At 38.5% G+C, this 19,001-nt stretch overlaps 1 protein-coding gene across 1 annotated transcript in view; it reads right to left on the reverse strand.

Moving 5' to 3' along the window:
- LOC123533211 (ATPase MORC2A-like) overlaps positions 1-19,001 on the reverse strand; it is a 361,550-nt gene that overhangs the window by 198,378 nt on the left and 144,171 nt on the right. The window contains 1 exon segment of the mRNA XM_053519548.1: positions 18,475-18,629. Coding sequence (XP_053375523.1) covers positions 18,475-18,629 — 155 coding nt within the window.

Genomic DNA, 19,001 nt, shown 5'->3' on the forward strand with positions numbered 1-19,001 from the left:
ACTAGGCAATGCTACATGTCAAATATCTAAGATCTAGGCCTTCTGGTTTATTTTTAGAAAATTTTTGAAGATTTTCCTATGTAAAATCAAGTGACCCCTGGGGCAGGGGTCAAGATTTGAATGAATTTTGTAGAGGTCCACTACGCAATGCTACATATCAAATATCTAAGCTCTAGGCCTTCTGGTTTTATTTTAGAAAATTTTTGAAGATTTTCCTATGTAAAATCAAGTGACCCCTGGGGCGGGGTCAATTTTGACTCCGGGGGTCATGATTTGAACAAATTTTGTAGAGGTCCACTAAGCAATGCTACATGTCAAAAATCTAAGCTCTAGGCCTTCTGGTTTATTTTTAGAAATTTTTTGAAGATCTTCTATGTAAAATCAAGTGACCCCTGGGGCGGAGTCATTTATGACCAAGGGGGTCATAGTTTAAACAAATTTTGTAGAGTTTCACTAGGCAATGCTACATGTGAAATATCTAAGCTCTAGGTCTTCTTGTTTATTTTTAGAAAATTTTTGAAGATCTTCTATGTAAAATGAGGTGACCCCTGGGGCGGGGTCAATTTTGATTCTGGAGGTCATGATTTGAACAAATTTTGTAGAGGTCCACTAGGCAATGCTACATGTCAAGTATCTAAGCTCTAGGCCTTCTGGTTTATTTTTAGAAATTTTTTGAAGATTTTCCTAAGTAAAATCAAGTGACCCCTGGGTCATGATTTGAACAACTTTAGTAGAAGTCCATTAGGCAATGCTACATGTCAAATATCTAAGCTCTAGGGCTTCTGGTTTTGGAGAAGAAGATTGTTTAAGATTTTCCTACGTAAAATAAGTGACCCCTGCGGCGGGGTCAATTTTGACCCCGGGGTCATGATTTGAATAAAATTGGTAGAGGTCCACTAGGCAATGCTTCACACCAAATATCTAAGCTCTAGGGCTTCTGGTTTTTGAGAAGAAGATTTTTAAAGTTTTTCCTTTCGGTTACCATAGCAACCAGAGTTCTGCATGGAATTCAATTCTTTGAATAATTTTTAAAGAAGACCATCCAAGGAACATCCCTGTGAAGTTTCATCAAAATTGGCCTGTTGGTTTAGGAGGAGATGTTGTTTAAAGGAAAGTGTGGACGTATGACGGACGTATAACGGACGGACGGACGCCAGACGGTGATTGATCACCATACCTCACCCTGAGCACTTTGTGCTCAGGTGAGCTAAAAACAAGAAAGTAGGTCAGTAGGTCAAGGTCAGAGTCAAGTGACAACATATTACTTGGGGTCATCAGGTAATTATAATTAAACAGTCTTGGAAATAGGATCAGATGATGTTTTAAGTATTTTTCCTATATAACTCACATAATAACTAAGTGACCCCAGGGCGGGGCCTCTTTTAATCCCAGGGGCATAATTTGAATAATTTTGGTAGAGGACTACTAGACAATGCATCATACCAAATATCAAAAGCCTAGGTCGTATGGTTTCAGACAAGAAGATTTTTAAAGCTTTTTCCTATATAAGTCTATACAAGAGGACCATGATGGTCCTGAATCGCTCACCTATCCCCACATGACCCAGTGTTGAACTGAGTATGACGTCATTATTTCTATTATTTGACATAGTGACCTAGTTTTTGAGCACATGTAACCTAGATATCATCAAGATAAAAAATTCTGACCAATTTTCATGAAGATCCATTGAAAAATATGGCCTCTAGAGAGGTCACAAGGTTTTTCTATTATTTGACCTAATGACCTAGTTTTTGAAGGCACGTGACCCACTTTTGAACTTGACCTAGATATCATCAAGGTGAACATTCTCACCAATTTTCATGAAGATCTCGTGAAAAATATGGCCTCTAGAGAGGTCACAAGGTTTTTCTATTTTTCGACCTACTGACCTAGTTTTTGACCGCACATGACCCAGTTACGAACCTGACCTAGATATAACCAAGCTGAACATTCTCGCCAATTTTCATGAAGATCCGTTGAGAAATATGGCCTCTAGAGAGGTCACAAGGTTTTTTCTATTTTTAGACCTACTGACCTAGTTTTTGACCCCACGTGACCCAGTTTCGAACTTGACTTAGATATCATCAAGGTGAACATTCTGACCAATATTCATGCAGATCTCATATAAAATATGGCCTCTAGAGAGGTCACAAGGTTTTTCTATTTTTAGATCTACTAACCTAGTATTTAACCCCACGTGACCCAGTTTCGAACTTGACCTAGATATCTTCAAGGTAAACACTCTGACCAATTTTCATGAAGATCCATTGAAAAATATCGCCTCTAGAGAGGTCACAAGGTTTTCCTATTTTTAGACCTACTGACCTAGTTTTTGACCGCACGTGACCCAGTTTCGAACTTGACCTATGACCTAGATATCATCAAGGTGAACATTCTGACCAATTTTCATGAAGATCCATTGAGAAATATGGCCTCTAGAGAGGTCACAAGGTTTTTCTATTTTTAGATCTACTGACCTAGTTTTTGACCCCACATGACCCAGTATCGAACCTGACCTAGATATCATCAAGGTGAACATTCTGACCAATATTCATGAAGATCTCATGAAAAATATGGCCTCTAGAGAGGTCACAAGGTTTTTCTATTTTTAGATCTACTGACCTAGTTTTTAACCCCTCGTGACCCAGTTTCGAACTTGACCTAGATATCATCAAGGTGAACATTCTGGCCAATTTTCATGAAGATCCATTGAGAAATATGGCCTCTAGAGAGGTCACAAGGTTTTTCTATTTTTAGACCTAATGACCTAGTTTTTGACCCTACATGACCCAGTTTCAAACTTGACCTAGATATCATAAGGTAAACATTCTGGACCAATATTCATGAAGATCTCATGAAAAATATGGCCTCTAGAGAGGTCACAAGGTTTTTCTATTTTTAGCCCTACATGACCTAGTTTTTAAACCCCACGTGACCCAGTTTCGAACTTGACCTAGATATCATCAAGGTGAACATTCTGACCAATTTCATGAAGATCTTATGAAATATATGGCCTCTAGAGAGGTCACAAGGTTTTTCTATTTTTAGACCTACTGACCTAGTTTTTGAAGGCACGTGACCCAGTTTCGAACTTGACCTAGATATCATCAAGATGAACATTCTGACCAACTTTCATAAAGATCCCATGAAAAATGTGACCTCTAGAGTGGTCACAAGCAAAAGTTTACGGACGCACGGACGGACACCGCGTGATCACAAAAGCTCACCTTGTCACTTTGTGACAGGTGAGCTAATAAAACTTGGGACTCCCAGGGCAGGGCCTCTTTTCACCAAAGGGGTACAATTTGAACAATTTTGGTTTCAGACCATAAGACAATGCTACAAACCAAATATCAAAGGTCTAAGTGTTGTGGTTTCAGACAAGAAGATTTTAAAACTTTTTTTCCTATATAAGTCTATGTAAAACTTGGGACCCCCGGGGCAGGGCACATTTGACCCTAGGGGGATAATTTGAACAATCGGTAGGGGACCACTAGATGATGCTACATATCAAATATCAATGCCCTTGGCCATGTGGTTTTGTACAAGATTTTCAAACTTTTCCCTATATAAGCCTATATAAACCATGTGACCCCCGGGGCAAGGCCATATTTGACCCTAGGGGGATAATTTCAACAATCTTGGTAGAGGACCACTAGATGATGCTACATACCAAATATCAAAGCCCTAGGCCATGTGGTTTTCTACAAGAAGATTTTCAAAGTTTTCCCTATATAAGTCTATATAAACCATGTGACCCCCGGGGCAGGGCCGTATTTGACCCTAGGGGGATAATTTGAACAATTTTGGTAGAGGACCACTAGATGATGCTACACACCAGATATCAAAGCCCCAGGCCCTGTGGTTTTGGACAAGAAGATTTTTGAAGTTTTTCCTTTCGGTTGCCATGGCAACCAGAGTTCTGCATGGAATTCACTTCTTTGAACAATTTTGAAAGGGGGCCACCCAAGGATCATTCCTGTGAAGTTTGGTGTGATTCTGCCCAGTGGTTTTCAAGAAGAAGATTTTTTTTTAGAAATTGTTGACGCACGACGGACATCAAGCGGTCACAATAGCTCATCTTTTCACTTCGTGACAGGCGAGCTAAAAATAAAACAAGTGAATGAAGTACTGCCATGCAATACAAAGTCCCCTACTGGAAGGCATCTAATTTTCTCTACTGCAGTATAACATAATGAACTGATTACTGTCAATGACGTATAAACAATATTGTGCTGTATATACAATATAATATAACAAAGCACTTGGATTAAAATTTGCATACATAAAAACGTACAGTTGTTTTCAATTGGATCTTTTTTGGTCGATTATACAAAAAGTTATCATAAAAGTTATTTATAGTAACAACAAAGTGAAATAAACCCTAAAAAAAAATTAAAAAAAAAAAAAAAAAAATCTATAAAATTTAAGTCCACAAGAAACTCTTTACCAGGTAGAGATAGATCAAAATACACCTAAAATTCGGATGTACCGTGCATGTTGTACCACAGAAAAGTGGTCTCAATTTTTCCCTACGGCCAGTAATAAAAAAGTTACAATATAATCTATTTATAGTAACAACAAAGGGACATAATTCTAAAAAAAGTGTGCCTCATAGTGGTGAACATTTCTACCAAGTTACATCAAAATCCCTCCATGCATGAAGAAGAAATGCTCCGGACAAACTCATTCTTGAATTTGATCTTTAACCTCTAAGTATGACCTTGACCTTAGACCTAGGGACCTGGTTCTGGCTTGCGACAATTCGTCTCATGGTGGTGAACATTTGTGCCAAGTTACATTACAATCCCTCAATGCATAAAGAAGAAATGCTCCAGACAAAGTCATTCTTGAATTTGACCTTTGACCTCTAAGTATGACCTTGACCTAAGACCTAGAGCCGGGGCTTTGCGCACAACATGTTGTCTCATCCAGGGAAATGTTTGTGCCAACTGATATTTAAATCCTGTTTTGCATGACAAAGTTATAGACCGGACGTGAAAAAAATCCTATTGACCTTTGATCTCAAAGTGTGACCTTGACCTTTAAGCTAGGGTTCTGGGTGTTGCACATGACATGTCGTCTCATCATGGGGAACATTTATGCCAAGTAATATTGTAATCCTTTGATGGATGACAAAGTTCTGGACTGGACAGGAAAAAAACCCTATTGACCTTTGGCCTCCAATTGTTACCTTGACCTTTGAGCTAGGGGTCCGGGTTTTGCGCATGACACGTTGCCTCATAATGGGGAACATTTGTGCCAAGTAATATCAAAATCCCTTCATGGATGACAGAGTTATAGACCGGACAGGAAACAGACCCTGTTCATGCCATGTTAACATTTGACTGCTAAGTGTGACCTTGACCTTTGAGCTAGGGGTCTGAAAGTTGTGCATGACACATCGTCTTATTATCAGGTACAATTATGCCAACTGATATTAAAATCCCTTCATAGATGGGAGAGTTATGGACCGGACAGGAAAAAAGCCCTGCTGACCTTTGACCTCAAATTGTGACCTTGACCTTTGAGCTAGGGGTGCGGGTTTTGCGCATGACACATCGTCTCATCATGGGGAACATTTTTGCCAAGTAATATTAAAATCCCTTCATGGATGAAAGAGTTATGGACCGGACACGAAACAGACCCTGTTCATGCCATGTTAACATTTGACTGCTAAGTGTGACCTTGACCTTTGAGCTAGGGTCTGAAAGTTGTGCATGACACATCATCTTATTATAGGTACAATTGTGCCATGTGATATTAAAATCCCTTCATGAATGGGAGAGTTATGGACCGGACAGGAAAAAAGCCCTGTTGACCTTTGACCTCCAACTGTGACCTTGACCTTTAAGCTAGGGGTCCGGGTTTTGCGCATGACACGTCGTCTCATCATGGGGAACATTTGTGCCAAGTAATATTAAAATCCCTTCATGGATAAAAGAGTTATGGACCGGACACGAAACTGCGGACGGACGGAATGACAGAATGACGGAATGACAGAATGACGGAAAAGCGCATTCCTATAGTCCCCGAAACTGGTTTTCAACCAGTAGGGGACTAATAAAAATTTCACTATCTGGTGGCGACGAGGCACCTCTGTATGATTAAATATCATAGCAGTAACATATCGTCATCATCCATATAAAGGACATATCTGACACAGGTATTTCTATATATTTGTCAGAGCATTAGCTGATTCCGTAACATTAAGTCGCTAAGAAAACCGACATCATAATATTCCTGACAGTTCTTCTGGTTATATGCATTATCAGGGAAATCACTAATGCCGCACACAAACATGACTGCAGTTTTTACACATGTTTTCTTTGCAAAGATGTGGCCCAACATGTATTGTGACTGTACAGCTAAACCCCCAAAATCAATAAGGATATGTGTCAATGCAAAGTTAAACTGTAAAGATTGCAAACATTAATTTCTTTAAAATACTTACATGATTCATGTTGCGCATGATAAAAAACAAAAGCCACATGTTCATTTGATTTGCAAGGTGAACTTATCTTCTGTTAGTTTGAGATCATATTTTGCCACAAGATTAAAGCAAATGTTAGGCAGAACTATCATAAATAAATGCATTTTTGCACTTAAAAGAAATCATCATAAAAAGAAAACTGTTCTTAAACTTATCTTACGATGTAGCCCAAAAAATGTGACTTGCGAAATAATTCTTATCTTTTCTCAAACATCACCTGTCTTAATAATTTCCATTATTCGTCTAACAGAATGTGGCCATAAAGATCACAATGAGTAATTTTCGCGTTTAGCCATTTAACAAAAATGTTTTAAAACATGTTTACTAAAAACATGTACTGCGTGATATCATTATTCTAACAAGAGATCACAGAGTGATCTTGGCGCCCACCAATGTGCCATTTTTGAGTGTTCCAAATTTCAAGACTTACTGACTAGCTCAAGGTCAAATTTCATTTCCGTACACAACACTTTGCATGTGGTCCAAATTCGAAAGCTGTAGCTTGAGAAATGTGAAAGTAGGTCACTAGATCAATTTCAAGGACGAAATGTGAAAGTAGGTCACTAGGTCAAAATCAAGGTCAAATTACACTTCAGAACACAAATTTATGCATGTGGTCCAAATTTAAAGCCTGTACCTTCAAAATGTGGAAGTAGGTCACTAGGTCAAAATCAAGGTCAAATTTTATTTCGGAACACATAACTATGCATGTGTTCCAAATTTGAAGCCTGTACCTTCAAAAATGTGAAAGTAGGTCACTAGGTCAATGTAAAAGTCAAAGTTTGTTTCGGTACACAAAACAATGCATGTGGTCCAAATTGGAAGGCTGTAGCTTGAGAAATGTAAAGTAGGTCAGTAGGTCAAAATCAAGGTCAAATTCCAATTCAGAACACAAAACTATGCATGTGGTCCAAATTTGAAGCCTGTGAAAGTAGGTCACTAGGTCAAAGTCAAGGTCAAAGTTTTTTTCAGTGCACAAAACTATGCAAGTGGTCCAAATTTGAAGGCTGTAGCTACAGAAATGTGAAAGTAGGTCACTAGGTCAAAATCAAGGTCAACTCATGTCAAGGTTCATCTTGCCACTCAAAACCATACATGTGGTCCAAATTTGAATGTTGTAGGTTATTGACAAGAAGATTTTAAAATCTTTTCCCTATATAAGTCTATATGAACCATGTGACCCCCGGGGCGGGGCCATATTTGACCCTAGGGGGATAATTTGAACAAACTTGGTAGAGAAACCACTAGATGATGCTACATTACAAATGCCAAAGCCCTAGGCTTTGTGGTTTGGACAAGAAGATTTTCAACGTTTTTCGCTATGTAAGTCTATGTAAACCATGTGACCCCCTGGGCGGAGCCATATTTGACCCTAGGGGGATAATTTGAACAATCTTAGTAGAAGACCACTAGATGATGTCATATACAAAATATCAAAGCCCTAGGCCCTGTGGTTTTGAACAAGAGGTTTTTCAAAGTTTTTCCCTATATAAGTCTATATAAACCATGTGACCCCCGGGGCGGGGCCATATTAGACCCCAAGGAAATATTTTGAATCATCTTGGTAGAGGACCACTAGATGATGCTTCATACCAAATATCAAAGCCCTAGGCTCTGTGGTTTTGGACAAGAAGATTTTCAAAGTTTTTCCCTATATAAATCTATGTAAATTATAGAAATAAACAAAGGGCCATAACTTACTAAAAAAATTGTTGAACCAGTCTGATTTTCAGGGGGACACAACTAGGGTACCATTACATCATTCTGACAAAGTTTGGTCAAAATCCCCCAGGTAGTTTCTGAAGAGATGCGATAACGAGAAATTGTTAACGGACGGAAGGACGGACGGAGGGAAGGACGACGGACCACGGACGCAGAGTGATTTGAATAGCCCACCATCTGATGATGGTGGGCTAAAAATAGATGACTAACTAGAAGATGCTTTTGTAGACAAGAGATCACAGAGTGATCTTGGCGCCCACCAATGTGCCATTTTTGAGTGTTCCAAATTTCAAGACTTATTGACAAGCTCAAGGTCAAATTTCATTTCCGTACACAACACAAATCTATGCAAGTGGTCCAAATTTGAAGCCTGTACCTTCAAAAATGTGAAAGTAGGTCACTAGGTCAATGTCAAGGTCAAAGCTTATTTCGGTACACAAAACTATGCATGTGGTCCTAAATTTGAAGCCTGTAGCTACAGAAATGTGAAAGTAGGTCACTAGGTCAATCTTTAGGTCAAAGTTCATTTCGGTACACAAAACTATGCAAGTGGTCCAAATTTGAAGGCTGTAGCTTGAGAAATGTAAAAGTAGGTCACTAGGTCAAAATCAAGGTCAAATTTTACTTCGGAATACAAAACTATGCATGTGGTTCAAATTTGAAGCCTGTACCTTCAAAAATGTGAAAGTAGGTCACTAGGTCAATGTAAAGGTCAAAGTTTGTTTCGGTACATAAAACTATGCATGTGGTCCAAATTTGAAGGCTGTAGCTTGAGAAATGTAAAAGTAGGTCACTAGGTCAAAATCAAGGTCAAATTTTATTTCGGAATACAAAACTATGCATGTGGTCCAAATCTGAAGCCTGTACCTTAAAAATGTGAAAGTAGGTCACTAGGTCAATGTAAAGGTCAAAGGTCATTTTAGTACACAAAACTATGCAAGTGGTCCAAATTTGAAGGCTGTAGCTTGAGAAATGTAAAAGTAGGTCACTAGGTCAAAATCAAGGTCAAATTTTATTTCAGAATACAAAACTATGCATGTAGTCCAAATTTGAAGCCTGTACCTTCAAAAATGTGAAAGTAGGTCACTAGGTCAATGTCAAGGTCAAAGTTTTTTTCGGTACACAAAACTATGCATGTAGTCCAAATTTGAAGGCTGTAGCTTGAGAAATGTGAAAGTAGGTCACTAGGTCAAAATCAATGTCAAATTTCATTTTGAAACATGAAACTACGCATATGGTCCAAATTTGATGCCTGTAACTTAAAAAATGTGAAAGTAGGTCAAAATAAAGGTCAAAGTTTTTTCCAGTGCACAAAATTATGCATGTGGTCCAAATTTGAAGGCTGTAGCTATAGAAATGTGAAAGTAGGTCACTAGGTCAAAATCAAGGTCAACTCATGTCAAGGTTCATCTTGCCACTCAAAAATATACATGTGGTTCAAGTTTGAATGTTGTAGTTACTGACAAGAACATTTTAAAAGCTTTTCCCTATATATGTCTATATGAACCATGTGACCCCCGGGGCGGGGCCATATTTAACCCTAGGAGGATAATTTGAACAAAATTGGTAGAGAACCACTAGATGATGCTACATTACAAGTATCAAAGCCCTAGGCTTTGTGGTTTGGACAAGAAGATTTTCAAAGTTTTTCCCTATATAAGTCTATGTAAACCATATGACCCCCAGGACGGGGCCATATTTGACCCTAGGGGTATAATTTGAACAAACTTGGTTGAAGACCACTAGATGATGTCACATACAAAATATCAAAGCCCTAGGCCCTGTGGTTTTGGACAAGAGGTTATTCAAAGTTTTTCCCTATATAAGTCTATATAAACCATGTGACCCCCGGGGCGGGGCCATATTTGACCCCAGAGAAATAATTTGAATCATCTTGGTAGAGGACCACTAGATGATGCTTCATACCAAATATCAAAGCCCTAGGCTCTGTGGTTTTGGACAAGAAGGTTTCAAAGTTTTTCCCTATATAAATCTATGTAAATTATAGAAATAAACAAAGGGCCATAACTCACTCATAAATTGTTGAACCAGTCTGATTTTCAGGGGGACACAACTAGGGTACCAATACATCATTCTGACAAAGTTTGGTCAAAATCCCCCCAGTAGTTTCTGAGGAGATGCGATAACGAGAAATTGTTAACGGACGGACGGACCACAGACGCAGAGTGATTTTAATAGCCCACCATCTGATGATGGTGGGCTAAAAAGCGCATGTCTCCCCCAATGCATAGTCATATAGGCAAGAAGTCAATAGAGGACAGGAGTAAAGGTCAAAGAGATACTGATGGTTGGCTGCAATAGGGATCATCTACTTGGCATGTCTAATCATTCCACTAAGTTTCAACATTCTGGGCCCAGTGGTTCTCAAGTTTTGAACTGGAAACGGTTTTCCATGTTCTGGCCCTGTGACCTTGACCTTTGATCGAGTGACCCCAAAATCAGTAGGGGTCATCTACTCTGCATATCCAATCATCCTAGTAAGTTTCAACATTCTGGGTAAAGTAGTTCTTAAGTTATTGACTGGAAATGGTATTCTATGTTAAGGCCTTGACTTTGATCATGTGACCCCAAAAGCAATAGGGGTTATCTACTCTACATGTTTAATCATCCTATGAAGTTACAACATTCTGGATCAAGTGGTTCTGAAGTTATTTATCAGAAATGGTTTGCCATGTTCAGGCCCCTGTGACCTTGACCTTTGACCTAGTAACCATAAAATTAATAGAGGTCATCTTCTCTGTAAGCCCTATCACCGTATGAAGTTTGAAGGCTGTAGGTAAAATGGTTCTCATGTTATTAATAAAAAATAAAGTGTGGCAGACAGATGGCCCCTATGACAATGACCTTTGAAGGAGTGACCTAAAAAACAATAGGGGTCATCTACTCTGTAAGTTCTATCACCCTATGAAGCTCGGAAGTTCTAGGTCAAATCTGTTCTCAAGTTATTGACTGGAAATGGATTTCCATATTCTGTCTGCTGTGACCTTGACCTTTAATAGAGTTACCCTAAAATCAATAGGGGTAATCTACTCTGCATGTCCAATCATCTGTAACCAAATGAAAATGCATACTTCAGAGCTTGAATTTATTTTGTTTCTGTACATGCACGACAGGCTCTGAAATGTTTCAATTTATAATATTTTTCATTCAAGTTCTTAATATTTCATTCATGTGTTCAATTAACCAAGAGTGCAAGAATGTCACAATATACGCCCGTCACAGCAAATTTCTTTACTCTAGCACCTGTATTTGCAAATGGAATTTTAATTTTGTGGTTGTTTAGTAATCATTGTAAGTCATTTGTTTTTCTAAGTCCACAAAAAAACTCCTTACCAGGTAGAGATACATTAAAAAACACCTAAAATTTGAAAGTAACATCTATGTTGTACCACAGAAAAGTGGTCTTGTTTTTTCGCTACGGTCAGTTATAAAAAAGTTACAATATAACTTATTTATAGTAACAACTAAAGGAAGACAATCTCCATGCATGAAGAAGAAATGCTTCGGACGAAGTCATTCTTGTATCTAACCTTTGTCCTCTAAGTGTGACCTTGACCTTTGACCTAGGGACCTGGTTCTTGCACATGACACTCCGCCTCGTGGTGGTGAACATTTGTGCAAAGTTATATCAAAATCCCTCTATGCATGAAGAAGAAATGCTCCGGACAAGGTTTTCATTCTTGTATCCGTTGACCTCTAAGTGTGACCTTGACCTTAGACCTAGGGACCTGGTTCTTGCACATGACACTCCGCCTCATGGTGGTGAACATTTGTGCCAAGTTATATCAAAATCCCGCCATGCATGAAGAAGATATGCTCCGGACAAAGTTTTCTTTCTTGTATCCTTTGACCTCTAAGTGTGACCTTGACCTTAGACCTAGGGACCTGGTTCTTGCACATGACACTCCGTCTCATGATGATGAACAATTGTGCCAACTTTCATCAATATCCCTCCATGCATGAAGAAGATATGCTCCGGACAAAGTCATTCTTGAATTTGACCTTTGACCTCTAAGTGTGACCTTGACCTTAGACCTAGGGACCTGGTTTTTGCGCATGACACTCTGTCTCATGATGGTGAACAACTGTGCCAAGTTTCACCAAAATCCCTTCATGCATGTAGAAGATATGCTCCGGACAAAGTCTGTGGACGCCGCCCGCCTGCCCGCCCGCCATGGGCGTTCCCATAATACGTCCAGTTTTTCAAATGGGCGTATAAAAAAAAAAAAAGGATGTTGACATTTCTAACAGGCTCATAATGACAATTCTTTTACTTATTCTGGCAAGAAAATAAAATACCGACCTACTTCTTGAAGTGCTGGGTCTGAAGCGTCAGGCGAACATATTTTCAAGGGTGGCCTAAACGAAAGGTGCTTATTGTAAATCAGGTGGGTGGGGTATAGACATTTTTCTATACTATCGGCAAACTTTCCTAGTGAAATGAAGCATTCCCGGTGAAGGAAAATGGTAAATACTACCACTGACCTCTCCGTGTATGCATTTCTGTTTCGCAAATTCATGGAACATGTAATAGTTATAGGTGGTGGGGATTAGTAGAAAATTTATAATTATGGGTAGTAGGGTTGAAGGAAAATTAAAAATTATGGGTGTTTTTTTCTCTCCAAAATGTGCCTTCCAAACTCCTTATGCAATTAATTCTGAAACTGCACTAAAAGAATTGTGTGAAGATGTTCTTTAGAGAAAATAGTTTAATCAAACCATGACAATAATATGCACATTTATGCTTTACACCAATCACTCGTGAGGTTTGGTGAAATTCAGTCTGTATACAGTGAGTAGCGCTAACACTGTAAAATATGGCAAATCAAGAGCTATTACTCTGCTGAAAATCACTGAACAGACCATGCTGATGATATGCATAACTAGGCTTGGCACTGACAACTTCTTTAAGGTTTGGTGGAAATCTGCCCAATGATGTAGTAGAAGTTGCCAAAATATCATAAAACTTCACAAAACAAGAGGACCATGATGGTCCTGAATCGCTCACCTCTTCCCACATGACCAAGTTTTGAGTATGACATCGTTTTTTCTATTATTTGACATAGTGACCTAGTTTTTGAGCTCATGTGACCCAGTTTTGAACCTGACCTAGATATCATCAAGATAAAAATTCTGACCAATTTTCAAGAAGATCCATTGAAAAATATGGTCTCTAGAGAGGTCACAAGGTTTTTCTATTATTTGACCTATTGACCTAGTTTTCGAAGGTACGTGACCCTGTTTTGAATTTTATCTAGATATCATCAAGGTGAACATTCTCACTAATTTTCATGAAGATCTCATGAAAAATATGGCCTCTAGAGAGGTCACAAGGTTTTTCTATTTTTATACCTACTGGCCTAGTTTTTGACCGCACATGACCCAGTTTCGATACTGATGTAAATATCATCAAGGCGAACATTCAGATCAATTTTCATGAAGATCCATTGAAAAATATGGCCTCTAGAGAGGTCAAAAGATTTTAATAATTTTAGACCTAATGACCTAGTTTTTGACCGCAGTTGACCCAGTTTCAAACTAGACCTAGATATCATCAAGATGAACATTCAGACCAACTTTCATACAGATCCCATGAAAAGTATGGCCTCTAGAGAGGTCACAACGTTTTTTTATTATCTGACCTAGTTTTTTAAGGCACGTGACCCAGTTTCAAACTTGACCTAGATATCATCAAGGTGAACATTCTGACCAATTTTTATGGAGATCCATTCACAAGTATGGCCTCTAGAGAGGTCACAAGGTTTTTCTATTTTTAGACCTACTGACCTAGTTTTTGATCGCACATGACCCTGTTTCGAACTTGACCTAGATATCATTAAGATGAAAATTCAGACCAACTTCCATACAGTTCCCATGAAAAATATGGCCTTTAGAGAGGTCACAAGGTTTTTTCATTATTTGACCTACTGACCTAGTTTTTGATGGCACGTGACCCAGTTTCGAAACTGACCTAGATATCATCAAGATAAACATTCAGACCAACTTTCATACAGATCCCATGAAAAATATGGCCTCTAGAGAGGTCACAAGGTTTTTCTATTATTTGACCTACTGACCTAGTTTTTGATGGCACGTGACCCACTTTCGAACTTGACCTAGATATCATCAAGGTGAACATTCTGACCAATTTTCATGAAGATCTCATGAAATATATGGCCTCTAGAGAGGTCACAAGGTTTTTCTATTTTTAGACCAACTGACCTAGTTTTTGACCGCACGTGACCCAGTTTCGAACTTGACCTACATATCATCAAGATGAACATTCAGACCAACTTTCATACAGATCCCATGAAAAATGTGACCTTTAGAGAGGTCACAAGGTTTTTCTATTATTTGACCTACTGACCTAGTTTTTAAGGCCACGTGACCCAGTTTTGAACTTGACCTAGATATCATCAAGATGAACATTCTGACCAATTTTCATGAAGATCTTATGAAATATATGGCCTCTAGAGAGGTCACAAGGTTTTTCTATTTTTAGACCTACTGACCTAGTTTTTGATGGCACGTGACCCAGTTTCGAACTTGACCTAGATATCATCAAGGTGAACATTCTGACCAATTTTCATTAAGATCTTTTGAAATATATGGCCTCTAGAGAGGTCACAAGGTTTTTCTATTTTTAGACCTACTGACCTAGTTTTTGAAGGCACGTGACCCAGTTTTGAACTTGACCTAGATATCATCAAGATGAACATTCTGACCAACTTTCATAAAGATCCCATGAAAAATGTGACCTCTAGAGTGGTCACAAGCAAAAGTTTACGGACGCACGCACGGACGGACGGACGACGGACACCGCGCGATCACAAAAGCTCACCTTGTCACTTTGTGACAGGTGAGCTAAAAAAGGGCTAAAACTCCCTAAAAGTCACTGAAACATAAGATGCTGATACTATGCATTCTAAGATTACCAATGATCATTCCTGAAAGGTTTGGTTGAAATCCACCCTATTATATGAGAAATGAGGCTAGAACGATAATAAAATTTGAAGAATCAAGGGATTAATTCTGCTAAAAAACATCTAACCGGAACATGCCAATGACGTGCAATAATCATTTCTGTGAAGATTGGTGTAATTCCTCCTGGTGGCACCAGAGCAGCAGTTGCCCAGACATGGTAAATTATGACAACTCAAGGGCCATAACTCCATTGAAAATCACTGAACTGGAAAGTGAGAATATGCATAATGAGGCTTGGCACTGACAGCTCCTATAAGGTTTGGTGGAAATCAGTCCAAAAGATAATACACTTTAATAAATCAAAGGCCGTAACTCCGCTGAAAATCAACAAACCAGAAAATGCCAATGATATGCACAACTATGCTTGGCAATGATCCCTCTTTGTGAAGTTTGGTGTAAATTCTTACAGTGGTGTCGTAGAAGCTGTGTGTACACTTTGTGACAGACAGACTGACAGTACTGAATCAAAATGTCTCCCCCACTATATGCGGGAGACATAATCAGCAAAGACAACAAGATCTGTCTGTTGACAGCACACTCGACTATTCAAAGAATTGATGGAAGTATGGGGTCAAAATATTACCAGAGAATTTCAGACAAAAGAAAAATAGATAAGACAATTACCTGTATTAGTGGATCTGGATAAGTCTTGCACTATATGGCAATGTGTGACCATTATAGTAAGCAAGTGTTCAAGTTTCATAGCCATAAATGTATCAGTTTAAACAAAATACAGAATGGTATGCGAAACTTAATTAATTTCTATGTCAAACTAGATCTGCTTTTGAGAAAAGCGCATGTCTCCCAGATCAGACTTTCAGTGCTTTGATTATATAAAAAAAAAAAACAAATTTCAAGGGCCATAATTCCAAAGTGCCTGGGCCGATTTGGCAAGTTATCGAACTTGGCTGAGGACTTATTGGCAAACACATTTTGTTCAAGTTTGGTGAAGATTGGATGAGAAATGTTCGACTTGAGAGCAGACAAGATTTGTGACCATGGTCCATACAAAATTCTCTTAACAAAATTCAAGGACTTTTCAAGGACTTTACAAGGTTAAATTTGTACTTTCAAGGTTTTTTTTTTAATCCGTACCCAGTTCAAATTATACAATTATGACAATGTATTTCATAAATTCGATAACTATGTATTATTGTTGATATCCCGGCTACTGCCAGCACTAGTTTCGCTCTTTACATTGAAAGCTCCTTCCTGTCGAATGAATGCCACCCCACACGATGCCAACGACGATCTCACTTCTTCATTTTTCCTATGCTTTGCACTCTTAGCATGCGACGTTATTGCACTTACACCCATGTGCGTCAAGTCAATATCTTTCATGCATAGCGTGCACCGGGCTTTGTGTGGGTTATTCGTGGATTTAACCCACTGATACTTTCCTACCCACTTGTGCTGGAACGAACACTTCTTCCCGATTTTCCCCATTTCTACAAAACCATGGACACTGCCATTTTCACAATTTCTAGTGACGTCATACACAAACATTTAGTATAAAACCCGTACCGTACCGGATACATGCTCTCGTACCGGCGACTTTTCGTACTCCTACACGAACGTATTTTAAATTTGCCAAAAAAAAGTTTTTTATTCATTTTTACACCGATAACATACGATTTTGACAACAGACAGAAACTGTTAATTGATTTTCAAGGCTCTTTGCCTAAATTCAAGGACTTTCAGTCAAATTCAAGTACCCTTTTTGCATTTTTTCAAGGCAACACTAATATCAAGTACTTTTCAAGGTTGCAACCAAATTCAAAGACTTTTCAAGGCCTGTGCGAACCCTGTATGACAGACAGACACACAGACAGGAGTAAATCAATATGTCTCCCACACCCCTGTGCCAGACTGTCACAAAATATACCCGTCTAAATATTCAGTAACATATTATAAAGGTAATAATGTTGATGTTGTATGTCTTCTTAACCCAAAAATTCAAGAGCCATAATCCATAAATGCCTGGGGCGATTTGGGTGGTTATCGAACTTGGCAGAGATATTATGCCCATAAACATTGCCACCAAGTCTGCTGAAGATCGAATGGAAACTGTTCAATTTAGAGGGCAGACAAGGCTAAATTTGCAGTTTTTCGAGTAATTCAAGGGCCATAATCCAAGAGTGCATGGGGCGAATTTGGTGGTTATCAAACTTGGCCAAGATATTATGCCAACAAACGTTGTCATCAAGTTTGGTGAAGATCGGATGAAAACTGTTCGACTTAACGAGTGGACATACTTTGGATGCCGATGGCAGCCCGCCCACCACGGGTGTTCACATAATATGCCCCTCTCTTTCAGAGATAGGTGTATAAAAAGGACCATAACTGAGCTAAAGTCCTTGTCCTACTTATGTAGTCTTGCCTACATATGTAGACTATGATGGTAAACAAGTGGTCAAAGTTTCAAAGCCATATGACAAACAGGTTAGGTAAAATATGGACTGGTATGAAAAAATTAACCGATTTCCAAGTTCAAAAAGGACCATAATTCAGTCAAAATAGTTGACAGTTATGTACTCTTGCCTACAGATGGAGATCATAACGATAAACAAGTGGTCAAAGTTTTAAAGCCACATGTCAAACAGTTTTGACAAAACTTTTGACTTGTACGAAAACTGAACCAATTTCCAAGTCCAAAAAGGGCCATAATTCAGCCAAAATAGTTGACAGAGTTATGTACTCTTGCCTACAGATGGAAATCATGACGATTAACAAGTGTTCAAAGCTTCAAAGCCACATGTCAAATAGCAAATAGTTTTGACAAAACTGGACTTGTACGAAAATTGTACCATTCCCAAGTCCAAAAAGGGCCATAATTCAGCCAAAATAGTTGAAAATAGTTATGTACTCTTGCCTACAGATAGTGATTGTTATAGTAAACATGTGACAAAAGTTTCAAACCATATGTCAAACAGTTTACACAAAATATGAATTGGTACGAAAAACTTAACCAAAATTTGTAAGTTAAAAGGGGCGATAATTCAACCAAAATCCTTGATGGAGTTATGTACTCATGCCTAAAACTGGACATGATGATGGTACACAAGTGTTGAAAGTTTCAAAGCTTTATCTCATAACGTTTTGTCAAAATGTGGACAGGTAAGAAAAACTTAACCAAGGTGTGATGCCGACGCCAAGGTGAGTAGGACAGCTCAACTTATTTTTCGAATAGTCGAGCTAAAAATATATTTTCAAAAGAGCATAAAACAATATAAAAATAAACACGTTTGATGTACCTATATTGAGATCCTTCCAGTACTGTACCATATGTTCACCCATTGCTTTCATAAGATGTCTGTACTCTTTTGCATCAGCAAAGTCCTGCTTGTTGTGTGTCGGTTCTAGCACATAGTACGGCACATTTACTATACCCACAACTCCACTACAAAATCTGAAACATTTCAATGCCAGTAAATTCTTGTAAATATGTGTAATGATCATACATTGACCAATATTGCCTATTACCTACACAATCTGTTACACAACTACACTTTTCCCTGCTATATATTTCTTTCCTGTTTCCATACGGATCTAGAGGAAAATGACTAGACTGTTAACGTTTATTCAATAATTTGACAAAGTGACATGTCTTTACCCAAAAGTACACAGTTTTGAACATGACATAGAATTCAAAAAGACAAACATTTTGAGCAATTTTCATGTTGATCAGGTAGAAATTGTTGCCCCCTCACATTTTACTGAGGCAAATATTCTGACAGATTCATTCAGTTTGGGCCACTATTGTGACCTCTAGTGATAACAG

The sequence above is a fragment of the Mercenaria mercenaria genome, chromosome 12 (assembly GCF_021730395.1).
Source record: "Mercenaria mercenaria strain notata chromosome 12, MADL_Memer_1, whole genome shotgun sequence".
NCBI classification, from domain to species: Eukaryota; Metazoa; Mollusca; class Bivalvia; order Venerida; family Veneridae; genus Mercenaria; species Mercenaria mercenaria.